This window comes from Oncorhynchus nerka, linkage group LG11, assembly GCF_034236695.1.
Source record: "Oncorhynchus nerka isolate Pitt River linkage group LG11, Oner_Uvic_2.0, whole genome shotgun sequence".
Classification (NCBI taxonomy): Eukaryota; Metazoa; Chordata; class Actinopteri; order Salmoniformes; family Salmonidae; genus Oncorhynchus; species Oncorhynchus nerka.
Genome location: NC_088406.1, coordinates 32,013,602 through 32,037,160, shown reverse-complemented (window position 1 = coordinate 32,037,160; position 23,559 = coordinate 32,013,602). Strand labels below are relative to the sequence as shown.

At 43.0% G+C, this 23,559-nt stretch overlaps 2 protein-coding genes and 1 long non-coding RNA gene across 7 annotated transcripts in view; 1 reads left to right on the top strand and 2 right to left on the bottom strand.

Annotated features, from left to right (window-relative positions):
- The window catches only part of LOC115137759 (mucin-2-like), a 32,958-nt gene extending 29,668 nt beyond the window's left edge, over positions 1–3,290 (bottom strand). Inside the window, exon 1 of the mRNA XM_065024060.1 lies at positions 3,211–3,290. Coding sequence (XP_064880132.1) covers positions 3,211–3,290 — 80 coding nt within the window. The remainder of the gene's footprint in view (positions 1–3,210) is intronic.
- Positions 3,291–10,665: 7,375 nt separating this feature from the next.
- Positions 10,666–16,025, top strand: zgc:112083 (uncharacterized protein LOC550461 homolog). Of its 3 annotated transcripts, XM_029672371.2 has the most exons (10): positions 10,666–10,773; positions 11,252–11,437; positions 12,854–13,080; positions 13,208–13,319; positions 13,449–13,601; positions 13,719–13,793; positions 14,011–14,131; positions 14,239–14,377; positions 14,549–14,673; positions 14,773–16,025. In XM_029672371.2, the coding sequence occupies exons 2-10, from the start codon at positions 11,287–11,289 to the stop codon at positions 15,188–15,190; spliced, it is 1,521 nt and encodes a 506-aa protein (XP_029528231.1). In that variant the 5' UTR covers positions 10,666–10,773; positions 11,252–11,286; the 3' UTR covers positions 15,191–16,025. The 3 variants fall into 3 exon arrangements, with proteins under 3 accessions (XP_029528231.1, XP_064880488.1, XP_064880489.1); XM_065024416.1 differs by having other exon boundaries at positions 13,449–13,793; XM_065024417.1 differs by having other exon boundaries at positions 10,680–10,777; positions 13,449–13,793.
- A 907-nt stretch (positions 16,026–16,932) lies between these two features.
- LOC115136700 (uncharacterized) lies at positions 16,933–23,335 on the bottom strand. Of its 3 annotated transcripts, none has more exons than XR_003864687.2 (5): positions 18,677–23,335; positions 18,291–18,370; positions 17,621–17,948; positions 17,415–17,498; positions 16,933–17,286 (listed from the first exon to the last, which is right to left on the bottom strand). It is a non-coding gene; the product is annotated as an uncharacterized LOC115136700 (long non-coding RNA). The 3 variants fall into 3 exon arrangements; XR_003864688.2 differs by having other exon boundaries at positions 16,933–17,498; positions 18,677–18,791; positions 18,947–23,335; XR_010465041.1 differs by having other exon boundaries at positions 16,933–17,498.
- Between the last annotated feature and the right edge of the window lie 224 nt (positions 23,336–23,559).

Sequence of the window (23,559 nt, the reverse complement as noted above, 5' to 3'; positions counted from 1 at the left end):
CAAGACCTGGCCGTCCCTCTAAACTTTCAGCTCATACAAGGAGAAGACTGATCAGAGATGCAGCCAAGAGGCCCATGATCACTCTGGATGAACTGCAGAGATCTACAGCTGAGGTGGGAGACTCTGTCCATAGGACAACAATCAGTCGTATATTGCACATATCTGGCCTTTATGGAAGAGTGGCAAGAAGAAAGCCATTTCTTAAAGATATCCATAAAAAGTGTTGTTTAAAGTTTGCCACAAGCCACCTGGGAGACACACCAAACATGTGGAAGAAGGTGCTCTGGTCAGATGAAACCAAAATTGAACTTTTTGGCAACATTGCAAAACGTTATGTTTGGCGTAAAAGCAACACAGCTCATCACCCTGAACACACCATCCCCACTGTCAAACATGGTGGTGGCAGCATCATGGTTTGGGCCTGCTTTTCTTCAGCAGGGACAGGGAAGATGGTTAAAATTGATGGGAAGCTGGATGGAGCCAAATACAGGACCATTCTGGAAGAAAACCTGATGGAGTCTGCAAAAGACCTGAGACTGGGACGGAGATTTGTCTTCCAACAAGACAATGATCCAAAACATAAAGCAAAATCTACAATGGAATGGTTCAAAAATAAACATATCCAGGTGTTAGAATGGCCAAGTCAAAGTCCAGACCTGAATCCAATCGAGAATCTGTGGAAAGAACTGAAAACTGCTGTTCACAAATGCTCTCCATCCAACCTCACTGAGCTCGAGCTGTTTTGCAAGGAGGAATGGGAAAAAATGTCAGTCTCTCGATGTGCAAAACTGATAGAGACATACCCCAAGCGACTTACAGCTGTAATTGCAGCAAAAGGTGGCGCTACAAAGTATTAACTTAAGGGGGCTGAATAATTTTGCACGCCCAATTTTTCAGTTTTTGATTTGTTAAAAAAGTTTGAAATATCCAATAAATGTCGTTCCACTTCATGATTGTGTCCCACTTGTTGTTGATTCTTCACAAAAAAATATAGTTTTATATCTTTATGTTTGAAGCCTGAAATGTGGCAAAAGGTCGCAAAGTTCAAGGGGGCCGAATACTTTCGCAAGGCACTGTATATATATGTATACATATATATGTGTGTGTGTGTGTATATATATATATATATACGTGTATATATATATATATATATATATATATGTATATATATATGTGTATACGTATATATACATACTCTGTACAGTACCAGTCAAAAGTGTGGACAGCTCATTCAAGGGCTTTTCTTTATTTTTTATATTTACATTGTATTTTTACAATGTAGAAAATATTAAAAATAAAGAAAAGCCCTTGAATGAGTAGTTGTGTCCACAATTATGACTGGTACTGTACATACAATGTATATATTTCCTGATATTTCTTATATCTCCTAGATATAGGACAGACACTTCAAAACCTTATTCCTCATTTTTTTTAAATACTGTCTATTTTGCGATGTATGAATGTGTTATTCAATGCGTTTCTATGGACTTAGTAATAAAGGCCAACTTCAATATTTTATTAAATCATTTTAAAGTATATTTTGGAGATAGCTAAAGGGGTATTAAAATTCTAAATCAAATAGCTAAATGATCCATGACATGACCATCTTAAAACAATTCCATATGTTGGCTTAGTACACCTCCTCCCCCCAACGGTTTAAACTTTAGAGGTTAAACTCAACCAGCAATACCCTCTCCTCTAGTTTTATAGTATTTTGCAGCTTGTTCCAAGACCAAGGAGCATTATAGGAAAATCATATTAATCCCATTTATGTTCTGGCCTTACGAACCTTGAAAGATAGTAGTAGCTGAGAACGGAGACTATACGTTTGTGATGAGCTTGTAAGTGAGGAGCACAGATATGTAGACAATGGTCCAAGCACTGTGTTGTACACAAAGACGTACCAATGCTTCATCCTTCTCATAAGGAAGGAAGGGCCACTTCACCATGTTGTATAGATCACAGTGATGGGTGAGTGGTCTTGCATTAGTTATAAATCTAATTGCCCTGTGATTAACAGTGTCCAGCATCTTAAGTGCACTGGCTGAATATGTTTTGATTCAAGCTACTATACAACATAATTAAACCAGTGGTACTTACATAAAATAATGGCAACCTTGTTAAGCCAAGAGAATGTTCTTTCTTGCATTTTCACTTTTTTCTTTCCTATGCAAATCTCATTTGAACCCAGCCCAGCTATGTGATGTGAGGCAGAGACGATTTCCTTGTTCACAGATGAGAGGCGAGGTGTGTGTGGCAGGTTTGTTTGGGACTACCCATTTTGCTCTCAGATTGAGTCAGCACCTCCTCTGTAGTAAAGTCATCAACAATGTCAGTGGATCAAATACATGATTTCATTTGAAGTGTTGCAAATCAGCACCTTAAAAAAATATAGATTTTTTAAAATTCATAAATTGAAGTTGTATGACTGAATGAGACATTTTCTCAACACTTATTGTTGTCAGAAAGCTTGTTGTCTTAGTAGGATTCTCATTCTTTCACCATATAATTATGGGTAAGGGACAGGCATAACCTGTAGGATGGATCAGGGAAGTGTTGAATTCACAAATATGTTATGGCAGGTCTGAGGGTATACACCATGGTTTTTAGACCAGTTGGTCATTCATAAGAAACTTTGTGTGACGCAGCACCTGGTAACCAGCATGTTGGCAATATAATTTTAAAATAGACTACTTACACAAAACCTCAACCTCAGCTTTACAAATTGTAAACCATAAATACATATACTGTAAAACTGGTATATAGTGCAATGTATCAATTTCAATGTTCAAATGTTTCTTACACTTTATGAATAGCTATTCCATCTTCAAACGATGTATGTTACTCATTACCAATCAAACAAGGAAGTTGATGGAGAAATCATACTCATTATGATAATATTTAGTTATATCATCTCATTCCTGGCATAGGGAAGTTATTGTTTTGTTCCACACAGCAAATCGTTTAACAGATCACAGTTTAAAAAGGCTGCTGAAAACGACAGCCCTGTGTTACTACAGGAGAGTGTGAAAAGTGATAATTATACTGACAGCAAAATGTCAAAATAGTCACAATGGGATAATTATCAGGTCATTTAAAATAAAATAAAATACCAAGAGGCTAAATCATTGTTCTAGTTGGATATAGTCAGCAAAGGGCTCTCAATAGACATATTTTCATATACCGGTAATCACTGGCATTAGCACACACCCACACAGCCCCTGCAAGGTGGGGGTGCCCACAGGCTTTAGGTTGGTGTCCTCCTGGAGGTCGGGCCCCCCAGATAGCATAGGAACACGTGATAAGCCATTGTTTGTTTCATTATAGGAAATTAGCTTTAAAACTGCAACATTTTCTCTCAGACCCATAATAATAATAATCAGTTGTATGACTGAATGAGACATTATTTTCTCAACACTTATTGTTGTCAGAAAGCTTGTTGTCTTAGTAGCATTCTCATTCCTTCACCATTTAATTATGGGTAGTGGACAGGCGTAACCTGTAGAATGGATCAGGGAAGTGTTGAATTCACAGAGGCCTTTGATATGTTATGGCAGGCCCGAGGGTGGAACACAATGGTAACCACGTTCATAAAAAATGTAGTGTGACACATCATCTGGTTACAAGGATGTTGCCATAGGGAATTTATTGTTTTGTTCCACACAGCAAATCATTTAACAGATTATACCTTGAAAAGGCTGCTGAACACAATAGCCCTGGTGGGGTTACTACAGGAGAGTGGGAAAAGTGATACAGCATGATGTAAAAATAGTCATAATGTGATAATTATCTGGAGTATTTCTCTGGTCTTATCGAGTGTCCTGTGTGAATTTAAGTATGCTCTCTCTAGTTCTCTTTCTTTCTCTCTCGGAGGACCTGAGCCCTAGGACCATGCCTCAGGACTACCTGGCCTGATGACTCCTTGCTGTCCCCAATCCACCTGGCCGTGCTGCTGCTCCAGTTTCAACTGTTCTGCCTGCGGCTACGGAACCCTGACCTGTTCACCGGACAGGTCAGGGTTCCATTTTAAGAGGCTACAGAGCGCCTCCGGCCGTGTGTCGTTAGCGTCAGAGCAATGAGTGAAACATTCCAGATTTAGCCCGTTAGGCCAAACGGCACTACTTCTGTAGGTCAATATGACCTTCTAGAGCGAGGGCATAGAGCCAGTAAGGTTAGATATTAGAAGATATCTGTTCGGTGACCGAGCCGAAGTATTCTGTCCGCCTATCGCACTAAGCAAGAGTGGGCAGACCACAGGCATATCTGTATTTATGTGCCGTGTCGCTTCGGTCAACATAACGCTATGCCAAATGGGTAAATGTGAGACTTCACTAGTAAACACACCCTTTCCAGGGTAAAATGGACCCTATTTTGTGCTGGGAAGTGAGATTTCTGAACAAAGTAGGGTTAGCTTGCACGAGAGCTAACAAAAGGGGGAAAACTTTTCGCTTCCTGTGATCCGTTTAAATTCCTCCTCCTTGCGCAACGGAAGTCCCGCCCTTTGTACTTCCGTTTGATTTCAGCGTTACATCTCTTAAAAGAAGTAGGGGAAATCCAAACGTGGATCACGTTAAAATAATCCAGCAATCTCAATTGCTTGGGTATCATCGCCTCATTCAATTTATTTATTTAAATTGTCGAACATACCTTTCTAGGTTCTTTCAATTAAATGAGACACCTTAAACTTTGCAATATTAATTTAGATGAAGCAGATCTCTCAGGATAATTTAAAGTTTAATTACCAGATAGCCTATACAGGTTTGATTATTCATTACATTTGATCAATCAGTAAAATCTGCTTTTGCAAAACACAATCAATCAGTCCCACCTCCAGCAGGAATCCCATATGGCTGTGGCCTGAGGGGAACGTGTACCATAGTGGTGAATGTACCTAACATTACTTTTATGATAACCCAGCAATCTCAATTGCTTGGGTACCATTGTCTCATTCAATTTATTTATCTAAATTGTCGAACATAACTTTCTAGGTTCTTCCAATTAAATGAGACACCTTAAACTTTGCAATAGTAACCTAGATGAACCAACTTCCCAGGTTAATTTAAAGTTTAATTCCCAGATAGCCTATCCAGGTATGATTGATCATTATCATTGATTTGCTTTTGCAAATTCATTCACGTCCAACTTCCACAGTACTGTCCAGTACTGATGGTTCATTAACGTCTATAAATAGATTAAAATCGTCTTTGCAGCTCCCAATATATTCCAAAACCAAACTTTGGAAAATTAGGAAAAACAATTTTCCTTTCAAATGTTCTAATAATGTGCAAGCTATCAGAGGGGGTAGTCCCCACTCGCCCGCTAATTAGTGAACCTCCACCCGTAAATGGATTGATCTCTGACCTCAGCAGTGATACCAACCCTAATTATGCCATTAGCGGAAAAACAGCAGACAACAACGCTTTCCAAAATCAACCATCGGACGCAGGCCTCATAAAGGTTCTCTCCAGTCTAGCCCTGATGTCTTACCATCCGAGATTGGCATCTGTCCAATACCGCAGTGCACAGCTGAAGCAGGTAATGGTAGACATAAAGGGACAGGTGGAGAGAACCGGGAAACCAATGACAAATGCAGAAATGGGAAAAATTCTGCTAGCTATGGAACTGCGCTTGAAAACTGAACAATTAAATGTAATTGTAAAGACGTATGATGATGAACAAGCACAAGCTCTTCAACAAAATCGTCTTCTACAGGAACAAAATCATATGCTACAGGAACAACTCGATTTAGCCAAAACTAAATACGATGATGTCCACGCCAAACTAGATACATCTGAAGAGTTATCTACAAACAGGAGCGCTCAACTTGATACCATGCATGCTGTTTTGTTGAATGTTACTCAAAGTAACACGGTTCTCCTCAAAACGCTGCAGACCAAAGACGATCAGTTAATCAACACAATGACAAAGTTGGATGACAAATCAGCAGAACTCATTGAAGTCGCTGACCAAATGAATGATGAGAGAACTCAGGTGATGAAGATGGAAATATTGATTTCTAAGCAAGCCAAGGAAATCTCATCACTGAATCTCTCGCTCCGTACTCAAGACCTCTATCTGCAAACCATGACAGATAAGTTTGAGACCGAAAGGAGCAAGTGTGACACTCACGTGTCCACAATCAGTACTCTAAGTGCTCAAGTGGGCTCTGCAATGCAGCAGAATACCACCCTTAGGTACCATCTGGAGGAAGTCCAGAGCGTGACTACCAATCCAAGCAACCGGAGCCCTGTACTCACAGGAGTAAAGACGATAGGTTTCAGACCTTGCCTCCCTCATGTGTCCCTCAGTCATCTCCTCTTGGCCATTCGGCACTGAGTAATATTGCTCCTCTTGGCCAACAACAACAAGGCTTGGCTTCTCCTCTTGGCCTTTCGGCCCCAATCTCTCCACAGTTTGAAGCCAACCCTCTCCGCCCGCTTGACGCGGAATACCTTGACAAACTCATCAAGAATTTCCCCGCCTTTGACCCCGTTCCAGGTCAGCCAAACGATACTGAGATGTTCCTAGCTGACATAAAGGACGTGTTGGATGGCTACCCGAACGCTGCGGGTTCTGACAGGGTTTACCTGTTGAAGCGAATGTCAAATAGACACGTGACAAGGTTAATTAGTCTACAACAGCAACACGTGCTAAATGACTACGCTAAACTTGCCACAGCTTTGAAATTAGAATTCAGTGGTTCTGTGACTCGCAAACACGATTGGCCTACACACTGAAACAGGCATGGAAGACCTGTTACCTTTTAAACAAATGTTCCTGTCGAACATGTATCCCACCTTCATTGCCTACTTGGGCCCTGCCGCCCACGGTGGCTTGCCTATTTTACAACTCAGAGAGCTTGCAAGCACAGCTTTTTAGGCATCAAAAGTTCACAACGCTAACAGCCCTGACCACTTGGTTTTGAAGTTTGACCAGGAGCACTCACTCCAGTTTGAGGGTGCATTATCAGGTATTGGAGCGTTGAGAGATGACGCACAACAACAGTTTCTCCCACGAAACCATGATTCCAATAACCTCCGCGGTCGAAATAACTGTAAAGTACGTCGCCATCAACATGACTACCGCTACAATCGACCTGTTCGCTACGTTCCGGCACCCAACCCACAAAAAGTGTCAGAGCACAAGGGTAACAAAGGGTTGAAGGATTATCAAAACGTAGACCAATGTTCTCCAGACGTTCCACTATGGGAAGAACTAAAGCGAGAACAATTTGAGTTAAAGGGTAAAAGATAAGTCACAAGGACTAGACGGGGAATTACCGGACACCAGGTCCACAGGAATTAACACCCATAGCAAGGACGTTAAAGTTCAAATTTCTCCCACTCTCATTCAAGACTCTATCCAGGGCCGGCTTGATCAAGAAACAAGCCCCCGGACTTTGTCTATAGACTCTGATACGAAGTTTGCGATGAAAAAGGTCAAACGCTTCGTTAAAGCTAAGCCTAATCAAAATCGGAAACGTTTTTTAAAAAAAGGGGAAAAAAGTCATTGTTCGATGATCTCAAAAGAGCTTGAAGCCAACTAAACGTTGGTTAAAAGTGGAACGATGCGACACTAAACTTCGACGGGTCACTCAGACTACCTCGCCTCTCACATTGAGAGTCATGCTGAAACTACACTTCCAGGACGTATCACTAGTTCACCCTGTGTCTGTTACCAGCCTCGAAACTGTACCCCTGCTACTTGGAGCAGAATTGATGGATCAGTTGCTCCCATTGATGGATTGGAAAACCAACCAGGTATGGTTACAGGCCAAAGTACCTTCTCCACTGACCACACTGTCTTCCCCTAATGCTAGCTGCAACGCAGTCATTCACGAGGGGTATCTGTCGAAAGCACCCCTTGGGAAAAAGACGTTTAGAAACCTCTTGGTGCAGAATCCGATCCAAGGAGATATTACGACATCTCGACACATTCCATCAGCCAACATGATTGACCATTCTTTTCATGATTTCGACCCAGCTGTCTCTGTGAATGAGCAACTTCCCTCCTCCTTGCAGTCGTGCAATACAGTAATTGAGATAAACGCCCTTCAGACACTTCCGCAAGCACTGCGGCCGTCTTAGCAAGAAAAACATAGATGAGGAGATTTGCATGGAGGAATGGGCCAAAATACCAGCAACAGTGTGTGAAAACCTTGTGAAGACTTACAGAAAACGTTTGACCTCTGTCATTGCCAACAAAGGGTATATAAACTTTTGTTATTGACCAAATACTTATTTTCCACCACAATTTGCAAATAAATTCATTAAAAAATGCTACAATGTGATTTTCTGGATTTCTTTTTCTCATTTTGTCTGTCATAGTGGAAGTGTACCTATGATGAAAATTACAGGCCTCTCTCATCTTTTTAAGAGGGAGAACTGGCACAATTGGTGGCTGACTAAATACTTTTTTGCCCCAATGTATGTAAACTTCCGACTTCAACTGTATGTAAGGAGAAGTGCAGTATTATCGTAAGGAGACGTATACTTGGAATACGGAGGAGGAATGGAGGTCTAAGAGAGAGAGGGAGGAAGACAGTGAGCTTGAGTCGGTTAAAAGGGATGGAAAAAAGGGAGATGGTTTGTTAAATAGGAATGGTAGAAAGTGGAAGCAGATTGAGCTGAAGACAGGAGGAGAAATGGAAGTGAATGAGGGCGAAGTATTCAAGAAGAGTTAGGAAAATAGCAATGCAATAGTCTGGCGGCTCCGGTACCGCTTGCCCGTGCGGTAGCAGAGAAAACAGTCAATGACTTGGGTGATGGAGTTTTCGACAATTACATGGGCTTACAGGAAGCTTGGCCCCAGTGATGTACTGGGCCGTACGCACTACCCTAGCACCTTACGGTCAGATTCCGAGCAGTTGCCATACCAGGCGGTGATGCAACCGGTAAGGATGCTCTCAATGGTGCAGCTGTAGAACTTTTTGAGAATCTGGGGACCCATGCCAAATCTTTTCAGTCTCCTGAGGGGGAAAATGTCTTGTCGTGCCCTCTTCTCGACTGTCTTGGTGTGTTTGGACCATGATAGTTCATTGGTGATGTGGACACCAAGGAACTTGAAACTCTTGACCCGCTCCACTACAGCCCCGTTGATGTTAATGGGGGCCTGTCCGGGCCCACCTTTTCCGTCGTTTGGTGCGACGCAGACAGGGTGGCGAGAGTGGTGAAACAGAAGAGTCATTGTCTGTTCTTTTGAGTTTGATGTTGAGTCTTTGCCCGACAAAGTGATGCTTCGATATATAAGTTATCCTGTATGAGCTTTAGTGCCGAATACATTACGTTGTTACTGGTGTCAAGCTTATGGTCATGTGGTAGCAGTGTGTAGAACGGAAGTTCCAAGGTGTGAGAAGTGTCCAGAATGGCATGAGACAAAGGAATGTGTAGCATTGGGGAAAATAGTGGTATGTGTTAATTGTAGGGGTGCCCATGGGGCTGGGGATCAGAAATTTCCTGTGCGAGAGAGGCAGGTTGAGGTTTCCAGGGTTAGAATAGTGCAGAAGTTGTCATATGCTGAGGCAGTGAAGAAAGTAGAGGAAGATGGGTCAAGGGGAGGGATCCTGAGAGGAGTGGTGAGAGTAGTAGATCTGTACCACTACAGAGGTATAGGCCAACAAGTCATATATGTTTTAGTAAAATTGGATTTTTAGCATTTATAGCAATGGTTATCAACTGTACTCCAGGGATGGAACGGAAGTCACAGAAAATGTAGGTTGTGGTGGCAGATGCAGAGAGGTATTTGGGTCTGCAAGACTTGACATCAGAAGTGTTACAGGGTGTGTTAAGTTGTGATGTCCCATCCTTTCTAATTGTTGGCATGGTAGGACTAAGTAAATCAAATCAGTTACATACACATGGTTAGCAGATGTTAATGCGAGGGTAGCGAAATGCTTGTGCTTCTAGTTCCAACAGTGCGGTAATATCTAACAAGTAATCTAACAATTCCCCAACAACTACCTAATACACACAAATCTAAAGGGGCGAATGAGAATATGTACATATAAGTATATAGATGAGTGATGGCCAAGCAGCATAGGCAAGGTGCAATAGAGGGTATAAAATACAGTATATACAGTACATGTGATATAAGTAATGTAAGATATGTAAACATTATTAAAGTGGCATTATTTAAAGTGGCATTGTTTAAAGTGACTAGTGATCAATTTATTAAAGTGTCCAGTGATTGGGTCTCAATGTAGGCAGCAGTCTCTCTGAGTTAGTGATTGCTTTTTAGCAGTCTGATGGCCTTGAGATATAAGCTGTTTTTCAATCTCTCGGTCCCAGCGTTTATGCACCTGTACTGACCTCACTTTCTGGATGATAGCGGTGTGAACAGGCAGTGGCTCAGGTGGTTGTTGTCCTTGATTATCTTTTTGGCCTTCCTGTGACATCGGGTGGTGTAGGTGTCATGGTGGGCAGCATGTTTTCCCCCGGTGACGCGTTGTGCAGACCGCACCACCCTCTGGAGAGTAGATTTAAATAGGGGAGTAGGGTGGTACTATTTTTATTTTATTCATTTTTTTGTGGGTGCAGTGTTAGATGGTAGGGTATTTGTTTATTTTTTCAAGCAAAGTTTAAGGGAGTTTACTCCAGTCTAGTAGGTGGAGGTAATGAAACATTGGATGCCAACCACCGTTAAACCTCGTCGAAGATCAAGAAGAAGAAGCAGTTACTGTGGGAACTTCCTGTTTGTAGTGTGACCGGAAATGGATAAAAACATTGGAGGGAACGAAAAATATTCTGACATCTGTTGAAAAGGACAACATAGTCTGTAAGTAAGTTCACATATGGTATTTAGCTAACAATGTTATTATAGTAATGTTTAGGGAGCATGTATATTGTATCAGAATCTGTACAAAGATAAAGGGCTATTTGGTAACTAACTAAAGTTTACGCACAGACGGGGTGGGGATTGGTTATAAATATATTTGGTTTACGACTCTTTCCAATGTTGGAAATCCCAGCTAGCTAGCTAACGTTATTAAAACTGCCTGCCAGCTAGTTTTGTAATGTCATGTTAGGTATTTGGGACAGGCACATACGTATTTGGCATATGTCCCACTTGAAGCTAGCTGGCTAGCTAAATAGCATTGTTAGTCATATTGGAAAAATAGTGACCAATTGAAGCTTGTGCCAGAATGAATCCAGTTTGCTTATAATGGTGTTGTGAACTGGCTAACTAAATCGAACCTGCTGTTAGGACTGTTTTGGCCATTTAGCTCTAACACCTGCTGTGTTTTTGGTTCTAGGGACTACCTACCTTGTGTCCAGCAGCCAGATCACCATGGCAAAAAGGAGGAGCCTGTCCAACCTGGTGGTGTCTTGTAAGTGGGCGTCCTGCACCTTCAAAGGCCACTGCATGGAGGAGCTCAGTGAACACATGTCACTGCACCTGAAGGATCACCTAGGAGACAGAGATGCTATGGAAGAACTAGGTGGGTTCGTGAGGGGACTGGCAGGTGACCGCTACATCAGTGTCTCAGTATTGTCCCAATAGCTTCCTTTCCCTAGTCTTTTCCATCAGGTGGAAGCAAATGTAGAATTTGAAATCTTTCTGGCGCCTACAGTCTGTCAGTGATAACACACCTCCGAACGAGCTTCAATGCCTTACAACACTCCTTCTGTGGCCTCCAACTGCTTTTAAATGCTAGTAAAACTAAGTGCATGCTCTTCAACCGATTGTTGCCCGCACCCGCCCACCCAACTAGCATCACTACTCTGGACGGTTCTGACTTAGAAAATGTGGACAACTACAAATACCTAGGTGTCTGGTTAGACTGTAAACTTTCCTTCCAGACTCACATTAAGCATCTCCAATCCAAAATTAAATCTAGAATCGGATTCCTATTTCTCAACAAAGCTTCCTCCACTCAAGCTGCCATCCATACCCTCGTAAAACTTACTATACTACCGATCCTTGACTTCGGCGGTGTCATTTACAAAATAGCCTCCAACACTCTACTCAGCAAATTGGATGTAGTCTATCACACTGCCATCCGTTTTGTCACCAAAGCCCCATATACTACCCACCACTGCTACCTGTATGCTCTCGTTGGCTGGCCCTCGTTACATATTCGTCGCCAAACCCACTGGCTCCAGGTCATCTATAAGTCCTAGGTAAAGCCCTGCCTTATCTCAGCTCACTGGTCAACATAGCAACACCCACCTGTAGCACGCGCTGCAGCAGGTATATTTCACTGGTTATCCCCAAAGCCAACACTTCCTTTGGCCACCTTTCCTTCCAGTTCTCTGCTGCCAATGACTGGAACAAATTGCAAAAATCACTGAAGCTGGAGTCTTGTATCTCCCTCTCTAACTTTAAGCATCAGCTGTCAGAGCAGCTTACCGATCACTGTACCTGTACACAGTCAATCTGTAAATAGCACACCCAACTACCTCATCCCCATATTGTTATTTATCCTCTTGCTCTTTTGCACCCCAGTATCTCTACTTGCACATTATCATCTGCACATCTATCACTCCAGTGTCAATGCTAAACTAATTATTTTGCCTCTATGGCCTATTTATTGCCTTACTCTTCTACATTTGCACACACTGTAAATAGATTTTTCTATTATGTTATTGACTGTATGTTTGTTTGTGTAACTGTTGTTTTTGTCGCACTGCTTTCCTTTGCTTTATCTTGGCCAGGTCGCAGTTGTAAATGGAAACTTGTTCTCAACTGGCCTACCTGGTTAAATAAAGGTGATAAAAAGTGATTTCAAAGGAAAGTAGTCAAGAATAGGAAGCCTTTGAAAAGTACTGAGACATAGTTGATTATATGCTGACCAGAATATCACTAACACCTACTGCCTTTCGCCAGATAACGTGTGTTGTGTTGCTCCCTCTAGATGACTATGCATGTCTGTGGGAGGGCTGTGAGTTCCTGGCTATGGGCAGCCCCAGGGAGCTGGAGATCCATGCTCACTTCCACACCTTCCACAGCAAACTCAAGTTCATTGGGGAGCAGATGCTCAAGTCCCACCCCAACTTCCCCAGCTGTACCCAGGACCTCCACAGCAACAACCTGGTCCCCGAGATCTCAGAGGGACTTGTGTGCCAGTGGGAGCACTGTGATGTAAGTTAATAATACCCTGGATGGTGATTCTGCATCCCACTGTTTGACATCTCCCTTATAATCCACTGCCACCCTTAGTGATTCTGTGTATGTGATGTACTTAATGTTTGTTGTTTTTTGCTTACAGAGTACATTTAACAACCCGGAGTGGTTCTATCGGCATGTGGACATGCACGCTCATTGCACTGGTGTCTCTCCTCTCCCAGACCAGCAGCAGGCCATCTTCTGCAGCTGGAAAGGTACTGCTAGGGGCAAGAAAGGGATCACATTATACTGTATCAGCACATGCTTTCCTGCTGTAGTGCTACATTGAATATACTGATGTTTTGTTGGCCTGCTTCAGCTGATATCCTCATGTGTTTCCACAGGTTGTGATGCATTCTTTAAGATCAAGTACCGTCTGCGGGAGCACCTGCGCAGCCACACTCAGGAGCGTCTGGTGGCCTGCCCCACCTGCGGCTGCATGTTCTCCAGCAACACCAAGTTCTTCGACCACATCCACAGACAGGCCGAGCCAGAGGGTGAATGGGCTCAGCTCTGCCTGGCCAGAAGTCACTGTTTTACAGCTTATAGGCAGATATGTTATTGGCTTAGACATGTACATTTTAATTTGATTGAATGCCCTCTGATTCTTGCAGAGTCCCTGGTGTGTGAGCATTGTGACAAAGGCTTTGCCAATGAGAGACTGTTGAGAGACCATGTACGACAACATGGTGAGTGTGCTGTTCTCCACCACTTTGGTTCAGTATGATTTAGCTCATTTTCCATGTCTGGCTTGGACATGTACATCTATTAGTCTGATTTATTTGAGTTGTAGTGCTATCAATAGGGTTTGTCAATAAGATATTTTGATTGGCTGATGATGGCTGTTGTCTGTGTCCAGTTTCTGTCACTGTAAACCTTATGAGTGATCTATCCTCTGCCTTTCAGTGAACCATATCAAGTGTCCCCTATGTGACATGACCTGCACCTCTCTCGCCACTCTGAAGATCCATATCAAGTTCCGCCACTGTGACGAGCGACCCTTTCCCTGTGACTTCTGTGAGAGCAGGTTGTTGTTCCACAGAGTCATCACAACTTACTGACCCATATGGGCTGTAAACATATTGTGCACATATTATTTTGCTTACACTTTTGTTTATGATTCATGTTTCCCAGCTTTAAGAACCAGCACGACCTGCGGAAGCACATGGAGACACATAATGAGGGGGCGGCCTACCACTGTTCTGTGGAGGGCTGTGACTACTCCTCCCGCATGGCCCACACCATGAACCAGCACTACAAGAGAGTACACGAGGTACTTGAGACTGTCTGCAGGGGACGCCAAACACTCACTCACTGCTCAATAGACCTACAGAATCAAGATCAGTGTCAAAGCTTGACTTTTTCATTTTCAAATATGAAAATGGGTTTGTGGAATTTTGATCAAGTGTACTCCATTTGACACTTGTGTAATTTTCCCCTGTAGGGTGGAATGGTCTCAAAATACAAGTGTCATCTCTGTGACAGAACCTTCTCTTGGTGTTACACACTCACTCTGCACCTGCGCAAGAAACACCACCTGAAATGGCCCTCTGGACACTCCCGCTTCAGGTATGAACAGCACTTGATCTTTCCCTTGTGTTATTAGTTAACATGAGTTAGTTAGTTTTACCATAAGGGGGTGGTTGTTGATTATTTGGCTTGCTCCAGATACAAGGAGGATGAAGATGGCTACCTGAGGCTGAACATGGTGCGTTACGAGACAGTGGAGGTGACTCAAGAGATCATGAAGAACATGGCTAAGAAGAGGACGCCCCATAAGGGCCCCGGGTCCAGCAGCCGAGCCAAGAGAGCTGCCACCCGGGCAGCCAGGAGTCATGGCTCTCCCCCTGGCTCCTCCTCCCCCTCCTCTTGCTCCTCTTCCTCAGAGCTCTCTGCAGGGGAGGAGATGTCAGCCCAGCCCAGCCCCAGGAGCAGTGACTCACCTGTGTACTGTGTACTGAGTAACGTGTCTGATATGGGGGATGACCCCGACGCAACCCGGGACGGCTCTGACTCCTGCGGGCCCTCGGGTGCTGTGAGGGCCCTGACTGAGGTGGCCAGGGGTCTGGGGATGGATGTGGTGTGATCACACACAGACCCTCCTTATTCTAGTGGTCCAAGTAAACTATTGACGTTACCACATTGTTGTCTCCAACCTTGATCCTGTAGACTAAAGTAGTGATACCAACTTGAATTGTATCTCAATGAATAGGAATATTCCATTCGATGAATGCAGCCATTCATATCTAACGCACTGTCATTCCTTTGTGAAATGTGCACTTGGTTGAAGAAATACAGATCCAGTATCTTCTCAGGACCAGTGTTGGAGACCACTAATGTAGCATTACTGAATCACTCCAATGTTACAGCTGTGCTGCATGTATGATGGCTGGGCTTAACCTGGGATGGACTGTTTATTAAAGTTCACTAAATGTTAGTATCTCTGGAAGAGATGTGACAAGTTGACAAGAATGTGAGGACTGTTAGTGCTTACTATCCCTGATCAAATGTTTTTATTTGTTAGTGTTTTACAGTATTAGCTTTAATGCGGCGAGGGCGTTGGCAGCATCAGAATGTGACCCCATTGACAGCAGTTTTTAATTCACCTCTGGTTTTTAGTGTAGAAGTCTCATGTCACTTTTTTTTTTTTTTTAACTCTTTTCCATTAAGTTATAGGTCTTAGGTTTTCCTTTGTGGTCACTGGATAATCTGATTTCATTAATGCTGTAGCTTTTGATTTGACCAAGTTTTTTTAGATTTAAGTTTTGTCAGTTATATTTTTGTATGTCCATTTTAGGAACAGTAACCAGACTAACTCATGAGTTAACATTTTATGAACGAATTTGCACTTTTATGTTGAACAAAATCATTGTTCATCAATTTACAGGTGTTTTAAAGGATGTAAATCGTTTTTCAACACAGTAGTTTGTCCTATATCTGTGTCATACAGGTAATAATCAGAATCACAGAATTTGTCTTGAAGCAGGACCTTGCAGAGTTACAGTTCTAAGGCAAGCAAGCTCACAGAATAGCGTCCTCTGATTTCTGTCATTACGAGGTAGTCCTGTGGGGCGCTCCAGACAATGGGAGAGAGAAGGGGACCAGAGGCACCAGTGTGCTTAAGGACCCAGGGGGAAGAGTTCTGTTGGGGAGGCTACTCTGGGGGCTCTGTGTGAGACCCACCATGGAAATATGTGTCACTTGGAATAGGTGGAGGTCAGGAGGCTGGGATGGGTGAGATGGCCTCCCATGGTGGCAGAATGGAGGCTGTGCTGGTAGTATTCCTCTCTGAGCATAGTCAGACGCTATCTCCATGAGGTAAGCCCTCTCCTGCTGCTTCAGGGCCAGTGAGGGGTGATGGGGTGGGTGCGGAAAGCCGTGATGAGTGTCTCTGTATGACCAGTCTGCTGCCTTCAACAGCCTGGCCCCCACTACACCACGTGGAGGATCAGCCCTCATGCTCAGCTCTTGACGGGAGGAGACTGGGAGGTCCATACCTCTGTATACATCCCATAGTGGGTCTCTTAGGGGGGGTCCCAGGGAAGTGCAGGGTAAGGGTACCTCTCAGCTCCTGAGTAGGGGATGAGCTGAATAACAGGAGTGCCAACATGAGTCTGGGCCAGTTTACATAAGCTATTTACTGGGTAGAGTACTGGAATAATGTTTCCTATGGTCATGTGCTGCATCAACATGGATGATGGCATGTGTATTGGAGGGGTCAGAGATGGTTTCTCTGTGGGGTCCTGGGTTTGAGGGCCATCATTGAAATCCTGGTCATCCTCTCTGCCGCTTCATCTTCTTGGCCTTTATGTAGTTTTCACACTCAAGCCCTCTCTTCCTGACTCCCAGCTACGGCTGCCATTGGACCGCTGATCAGGTTTCAAGGTCATTGTCTGAGGAACAGACTTCTCTTTAGCCCGGTGAAATATCAGGAGTCCCTGCAACATTGTGGCCTTGATGTTTCTCCACTATGTACTGTTTCTCCTCCATCTTCTCTCTGGGTACGTGCAGCTGCTTTCCCCATTCCCTGTCCTGAGGTTTCCTGCTTGAATATTCCTGGTCGTTCAGGTTGTCATTCAGAGGACAGGGGTGTCTTCTGCTGCCTGCTCCATCACTCAGGAGTTCCTCCTACTTCTCCATTTGGTGCATTTAGATTGTCTTTGTGATAGATCATGGGATAGTCTGTTTTTAAGAGGAGGAAGAATAAGCAAGTCAAAGAAATGTTAGTTTCAAAAGGCAATTCCCTCCTTTATGATTATATTGTCATAATACTGAACCAATGCTGAAGGGAGACTGAAGGTGCTACTCACTTAGTGCTAGGATTGCCATGCCACCAAATGCTGTGGCACTCATTGTCCCCAAAACTCCAAATGAAGGATGTGTACTGTGTGACTCTGGAGCAGGAGAACAATGGGAAAATGCTATGTTGAGTAATTTCTCTCTGTGTTAGATTACAGTACTCTAGTGAGATAAGTCATCTTTTTAAGGAGGTTAAGTCTTTGGTCCCTGTCCTCACCTTGGTTAGAGAATGGGGTGGAGGACTGAATACGGTCCCGCTGATGGTGGATGGCTTGAATCAGGTCAGGACCAGCATGCTGATTCAGAAACTCCGGCTTGATACCGAAGTGGATTGCTTGTGAGTCCACTTGCGTTTTCTGCTGAGAAATGGGAGGACAGACAGACATATAGTGCCAGTTATGTGTGGCTTAGATACAAATAATAATTTTGGGATTTTATACACATTTTAGTGGATGTTTAACACATTTTCATACCTTCACCCGCAGTTTATGGTGGTGGATCTGCTATGCAATGCGGACATGCATTGTATGCCATCTTCCTGGTCTCTGAGAGAATATCCAGTTCAGTAGGTCGAAACAGAACTCAAAACACTTTTCAAATGAGAACATTTTGGCGATACTCTTATGATTTGAAATGATGAAATTAAAATGATCTAAAGGGTACTCTTGGGATTCTTCTCACACAAGTAGGTGCTTGTGTGACCCAGACCCAGTCCTAGGTCCTGGTGCCATGTCTAGAACATTTGATGTCTGACAAAGACAAGGAAATGTAGACTTCTGATCACACACTACTAACTCATGACACCATAACTTGATGATACCTAAATACTATATATTTTGCCTCTGCCCCAACTTCCTAGTTCCCATTACTCTCTTTTCCACTGGTACCTTGGGAGGGTGGAAGGACCCCTGCAGGGAGCTGAAGGGTCATGGGGGGCCAACCCTGGCATCACATGTGGATGGGTCAGCTATAGAGTAAAGAAAAGCAGTGTATGAGAGAGACTTACATTGTGTCTGTAGAAGGGATCCACATTAGTTGAGAATTTGACACAAAAAAAGAACATTCATTAGATTTGTACAGGTTTCATCAACATAATTGATATAAAACAGTAGAACTTCAAATCAAATATTATTTGTCACATGCGCTGAACACAATAGGTGTAGACCTTAGTGAAATGCCTACTTATTTAACCAACAATGCAGTTAAGAAAATACCTTAAAGTAAGAAGAATAACAAACAATTAAAGAGCAGCTTTAATTGAACTTCTCTGTACATTTCTGTGTGCTGATGTTGGTGTTAGTGGACCTCAGTGGACAGGTAGAGGGTGGTCTGGCCAGAAACCTGGAAGGCCAGGAAGCGTGAACTCATCTGTTGCAGCACACTGGGCTCTGAAGAGGACGAGCATAGCAGACATAACAAACACATTCCATGTAACTGTAATCATTTCTGCTATATTGTGTCTGAAGATACTAACATATCTGTAAACAGGACCACTCCAAAAGGCTATATAGGGAGAATGGCAGCTAAGCAGATGAAGATGTACCTGAGTAGGAACTACCTGCTGGTTGCTGGGCAGTAGAAGGCGAGGCACTCACTGGGAGCAGTGGGGTAGGAGGAGATAAGACAGTTGGGGGGGGGGGACACACACTTACACACACCAACTGATTAATGGACTGCCGAATGTATATTTTTCTCTTGTTTTGTTTGTTCTTTTCCACTCTGATAAGCTACCCAGGAAAGGGCTGAAAATAGCCCACGTTAATAAACGGTCGTGGCCAAAAGTTTTGAGAATGACATACATTTCCACAAAGTTTGCTGCTTCAGTGTCTAGATATTTTTGTCAGATGTTACAATGGAATACTGAAGTATAATTACAAGCATTTACAAGTGTCAAAGGCTTTTATTGACAATTACATGAAGTTGATGCAAAGAGTCAATATTTGCGGTGTTGACCCTTCTTTTTCAAGACCTCTGCAATCTGCCCTGGCATGCTGTCAATTAACTTCTGGGCCACATCCTGACTGATGGCAGCCCATTCTTGCATAATCAATGCTTGGAGTTTGTCAGAATTTGTGGGTTTTTGTTTGTCCACCCGCCTCTTTGAGGATTGACCACAAATTCTCAATGGGATTAAGGTCTGGGGAGTTTCCTGGCCATGGACCCAAAATATCGATGTTTTGTTCCCCGAGCCACTTAGTTATCACTTTTGCCTTGTGGCAAGGTGCTCCATCATGCTGAAAAAGGCATTGATCGTCACAAAACTGTTCCTGGATGGTTGGGAGAAGTTGCTCTCGGAGGATGTGTTGGTACCATTCTTTATTCATGGCTGTGTTCTTAGGCAAAATTGTGAGTGAGCCCACTCCCTTGGCTGAGAAGCAACTCCGCACATGAATGGTCTCCGGATGCTTTACTGTTGGCATGACACAGGACTGATGGTAGCGCTCACCTTGTTTTCTCTGGACAAGCTTTTTTCCGGATGCCCCAACAATCGGGAAAGGGGATTCATCAGAGAAAATGACTTTACCCCAGTCCTCAGCAGTCCAATTCCTGTACCTTTTGCAGAATATCAGTCTGTCCCTGATGATTTTCCTGGAGAAAAGTGGATCTTTGCTGCCCTTCTTGACACCAGGCCATCCTCCAAAAGTCTTTGCCTCACTGTGCATGCAGATGCACACACCTGACAGAGGAAGAACAGTGATTCCAAGCACCACCCTCCTTTTAAAGCTATTCGAACTCAATCAGCACGACAGTGATCTCCAGCCTTGTCCTCATCAACACTCACACCTGTGTTTAATGAGAGAATCACTGACATGATGTCAACTGGTCCTTTTGTGGCAGGGCTAAAATGCAGTGGAAAGTTTTTTGGGGGATTCAGTTCATTTGCATGGCAATGAGGGACTTTGCAATTAATTGCAATTCACCTGATCACTCTTCATAACATTCTGGAGTATATGCAAATTGCCATCATACAAACTGAGGCAGCAGACTTTGTGAAAATTAGTATTATCAAAACCTTTGGCCACGACTGTACAGATGTAGCCTTAGAAATAAGGTTCATGAAATCAATAACTTACATCAGATAACATCTATACATTGCATTCGTAAAGTATTCAGACCCCTTCCCCTTTTCCACATTTTGTTACATTACAGCCTTATTCTAAAATGAATTAAATTTATATTTTTCCTCATCAATCTACACACAATAACCCATAATGACAAATCGAAAACAGGTTTTTAGAAATGTTATCAAATGGCTTACAAATTAAAAAAGGAAATACCTTATTTAGATAAGTATTCAGACCCTTTGCTATGAGACTTAAAATGGAGCTCAGGTACACCCTGTTTCCATTGATCATCCTTGAGATGTTTCTACAACTTGGAGTCCACCTGTGGTAAATTCAATTGATTGGACATGATTTGGAAAGGCACTTGTCCAAATAAGGGCCCACAGTTGACAGTGTATGTTCGAGCAATAACCAAGCCATGAGGTTGAAGGAGTTGTCATAGAGTTCTGAGACAGGATTGTGTCAAGGCACAGATCTGGGGAAGGGTACCAAAACATTAATGCAACATTGAAGGTCCCCAAGAACACAGTGGCCTCCATCGTTCTTAAATGGAAGAAGTTTGGAACCACCAAGACTCTTCCTAGATCTCGCTGCCAAGCTGAGCAATCGCGGGAGATGGGCCATGGTCACTCTGACAGAGCTCCAGAGTTCCTCTGTGAAGAACCTTTCAGATGGACAACCATCTCTGCAGCGCTCCACCAATCAGGCCTTTATGGTAGAGTGGCCAGATGGATGCTACTCCTCAGTAAAAGGCACATGACAGCCCGCTTGGAGTTTGCCAAAGGGCACCTAAAGGACTCTCAGACCATGAGAAACAAGATTCTCTGGTCTGATGAAACCAAGATTGAACTCTTTGGCCTGAATGCCAAGCGTCACATCTGGAGGAATCCTGGCACCATCCCTTCAGTGAAGAATGGTGGTGGCAGCATCATGCTGTGGGGTTGTTTTTCAGCAGCAGGTACTGGGAGACTAGTCAGGATGGGGGAAAGTTGAACGGAGCAAAGTACAGAGGGATCCTTCGATGAAAACCTGCTCCAGAGCGCTCAGAACCATAGACTGGGGCAAAGCCCGGACTTGAACCCATTCAAAGATCTCTGGAGAGACATGAAATGGCTGTGCAGCGATGCTCCCCATCCAACCTGACTTGGCTTGAGAGGATCTGCAGAGAAGAATGGGAGAAACTCCCCAAATACAGGTGTGCCAAATTTGTAGCGTCATATGCAAGAAGACTGTAATCGCTGCCAAAAGTGCTTCAACAAAGTACTGAGTAAAGGTTCTGAGTACTTACAGTTGAAGTCGGACGTTTACATACACTTAGGTTGGAGTCATTAAAACTTGTTTTTCAACCACTCCACAAATTTCTTGTTAACAAAGTATAGTTTTGGCAAGTCGGATAGGACATCTACTTTGTGCATGACAAGTCATTTTTCCAACAATTGTTTACAGACAGATTATTTAATTTATAATTCAGTGTATCACAATTCCAGTGGGTCAGAAGTTTACATACACTAAGTTGACTGCTTTTAAACAGCTTGGAATATTCCAGAAAATTATGTCATGGCTTTAGAAGCTTCTGATAGGCTAATTGACATCATTTGAGTTAATTGGAGGTGTACCTGTGGATGTATTTCAAGGCCTAACTTCAAACTCAGTGCCTCTTTGCTTGACATCATGGAAAAATCAAAAGAAATCAGCCAAGACCACAGAACATTTTTTTTACCTCCACAAGTCTGATTCATCCTTGGGAGCCATTTCCAAACTCCTGAAGGTACCACGTTCATCTGTACAAACAATAGTATGCAAGTATAAACACCATGGGACCACGCAGCCGTCATACCACTCAGGATGGAGATGTGTTCTGTCTCCTAGAGACGAACGTACTTCTGTAAGTGTATGGAACTCCCTTCCATCTTATATAGCACAAGTTAACAGAAAACCTGGTTTAAAAAACAAAGAAAGCAACACCTCACGGCACTGCGCCTCTCCCCTTGTGACCTGCTTGATGTGTATATGTACTGACATGTACACTATCATTCAAAAGTTTGGGGTCACTTATAAATATCCTTGTTAATTGAAATATGTATATTTTTAATGGTCTATTAAAATAACATTAAATTGACCAGAAATACAGTGTAGACATTGTTAATGTTGTAAATTACTATTGTAGCTGGAAATGGCTTTTTTTACATGTAAGTTTTTTAAATAGAATATCTACGTAGGCGTACAGAGGCCCATTATCAGCAACCATCACTCCTCTGTCCAATGGCACGTTGTGTTCACTCAACTGGCAGCTTCATTAAATAGTATCCGCAAAACATCAATCTCAACGTCAACAGTGAAGAGGCTGGCCTTCTAGGCAGAGCTCCTCTGTCCTGTATCTGTGTTCTTTGCAACTCTGCGTAGAAGGCCAGCATCCCGGAGTCGCCTCTTCACTGTGTGTCAAAGAAGCAGTGTGACGCATGGCTCTCGACATTCGCCTCTCCCGAGTCCGTATGGGAGTTGGAGTGATGGGACAAGACTGTAACTACCAATTAGGGGGAAAAGAAGAAGAAAAAAGGATTCCAAAAGGTTTCTTCGGGCTGTCCCCATGGGATTGGGACCATTCTTCAGACCCTAGGTTTTAGAGAGCACTTTCTTTTCTAAGAGTGTAGACAAATAATGTCATTTTTGATCATAATTGATCATATCTGCCAAGTGATGTCAGACAATGTGACATTCCCTCATTCTAGGAAAATCCCTAGTCATTTAGAAAATCTCATCAGCTATATGGCCAACTGGTCTGATACTGACACGATCTAAGGCAAGTTTTACTATGGAGCTATATATCAATTCAAAGTTTATTGGTCACATACACAGATTTGCGGATGTTATCGCAGGTGCAGTGACATGCTTATGTTTCTAGTAACAGTGCAGAAACATAAGCATTTCACTGCACCTGCAAATCTGTGTACGTGACCATTAAACTTTGATTTGATATATACTGTAGCGCCATAGTAATAAATCAAAGTGTATTGGTCGCGTACACAAATTTGCAGATGTTATCACAGGTAACAGGTTCTTTTGAAAAACATTATAAGGGAACTTGATAACA

Excerpts from the sequence above, each read along its gene's own strand:
- zgc:112083 (XM_065024416.1), top strand. The coding sequence starts at position 11,287 with ATGGCAAAAAGGAGGAGCCTGTCCAACCTGGTGGTGTCTTGTAAGTGG. Across the intron at positions 13,081-13,207 it reads GCCAGTGGGAGCACTGTGAT|AGTACATTTAACAACCCGGA; the intron begins GTAAGTTAATAA and ends TTTTGCTTACAG. Across the intron at positions 14,132-14,238 it reads TGTGACTTCTGTGAGAGCAG|CTTTAAGAACCAGCACGACC; the intron begins GTTGTTGTTCCA and ends CATGTTTCCCAG.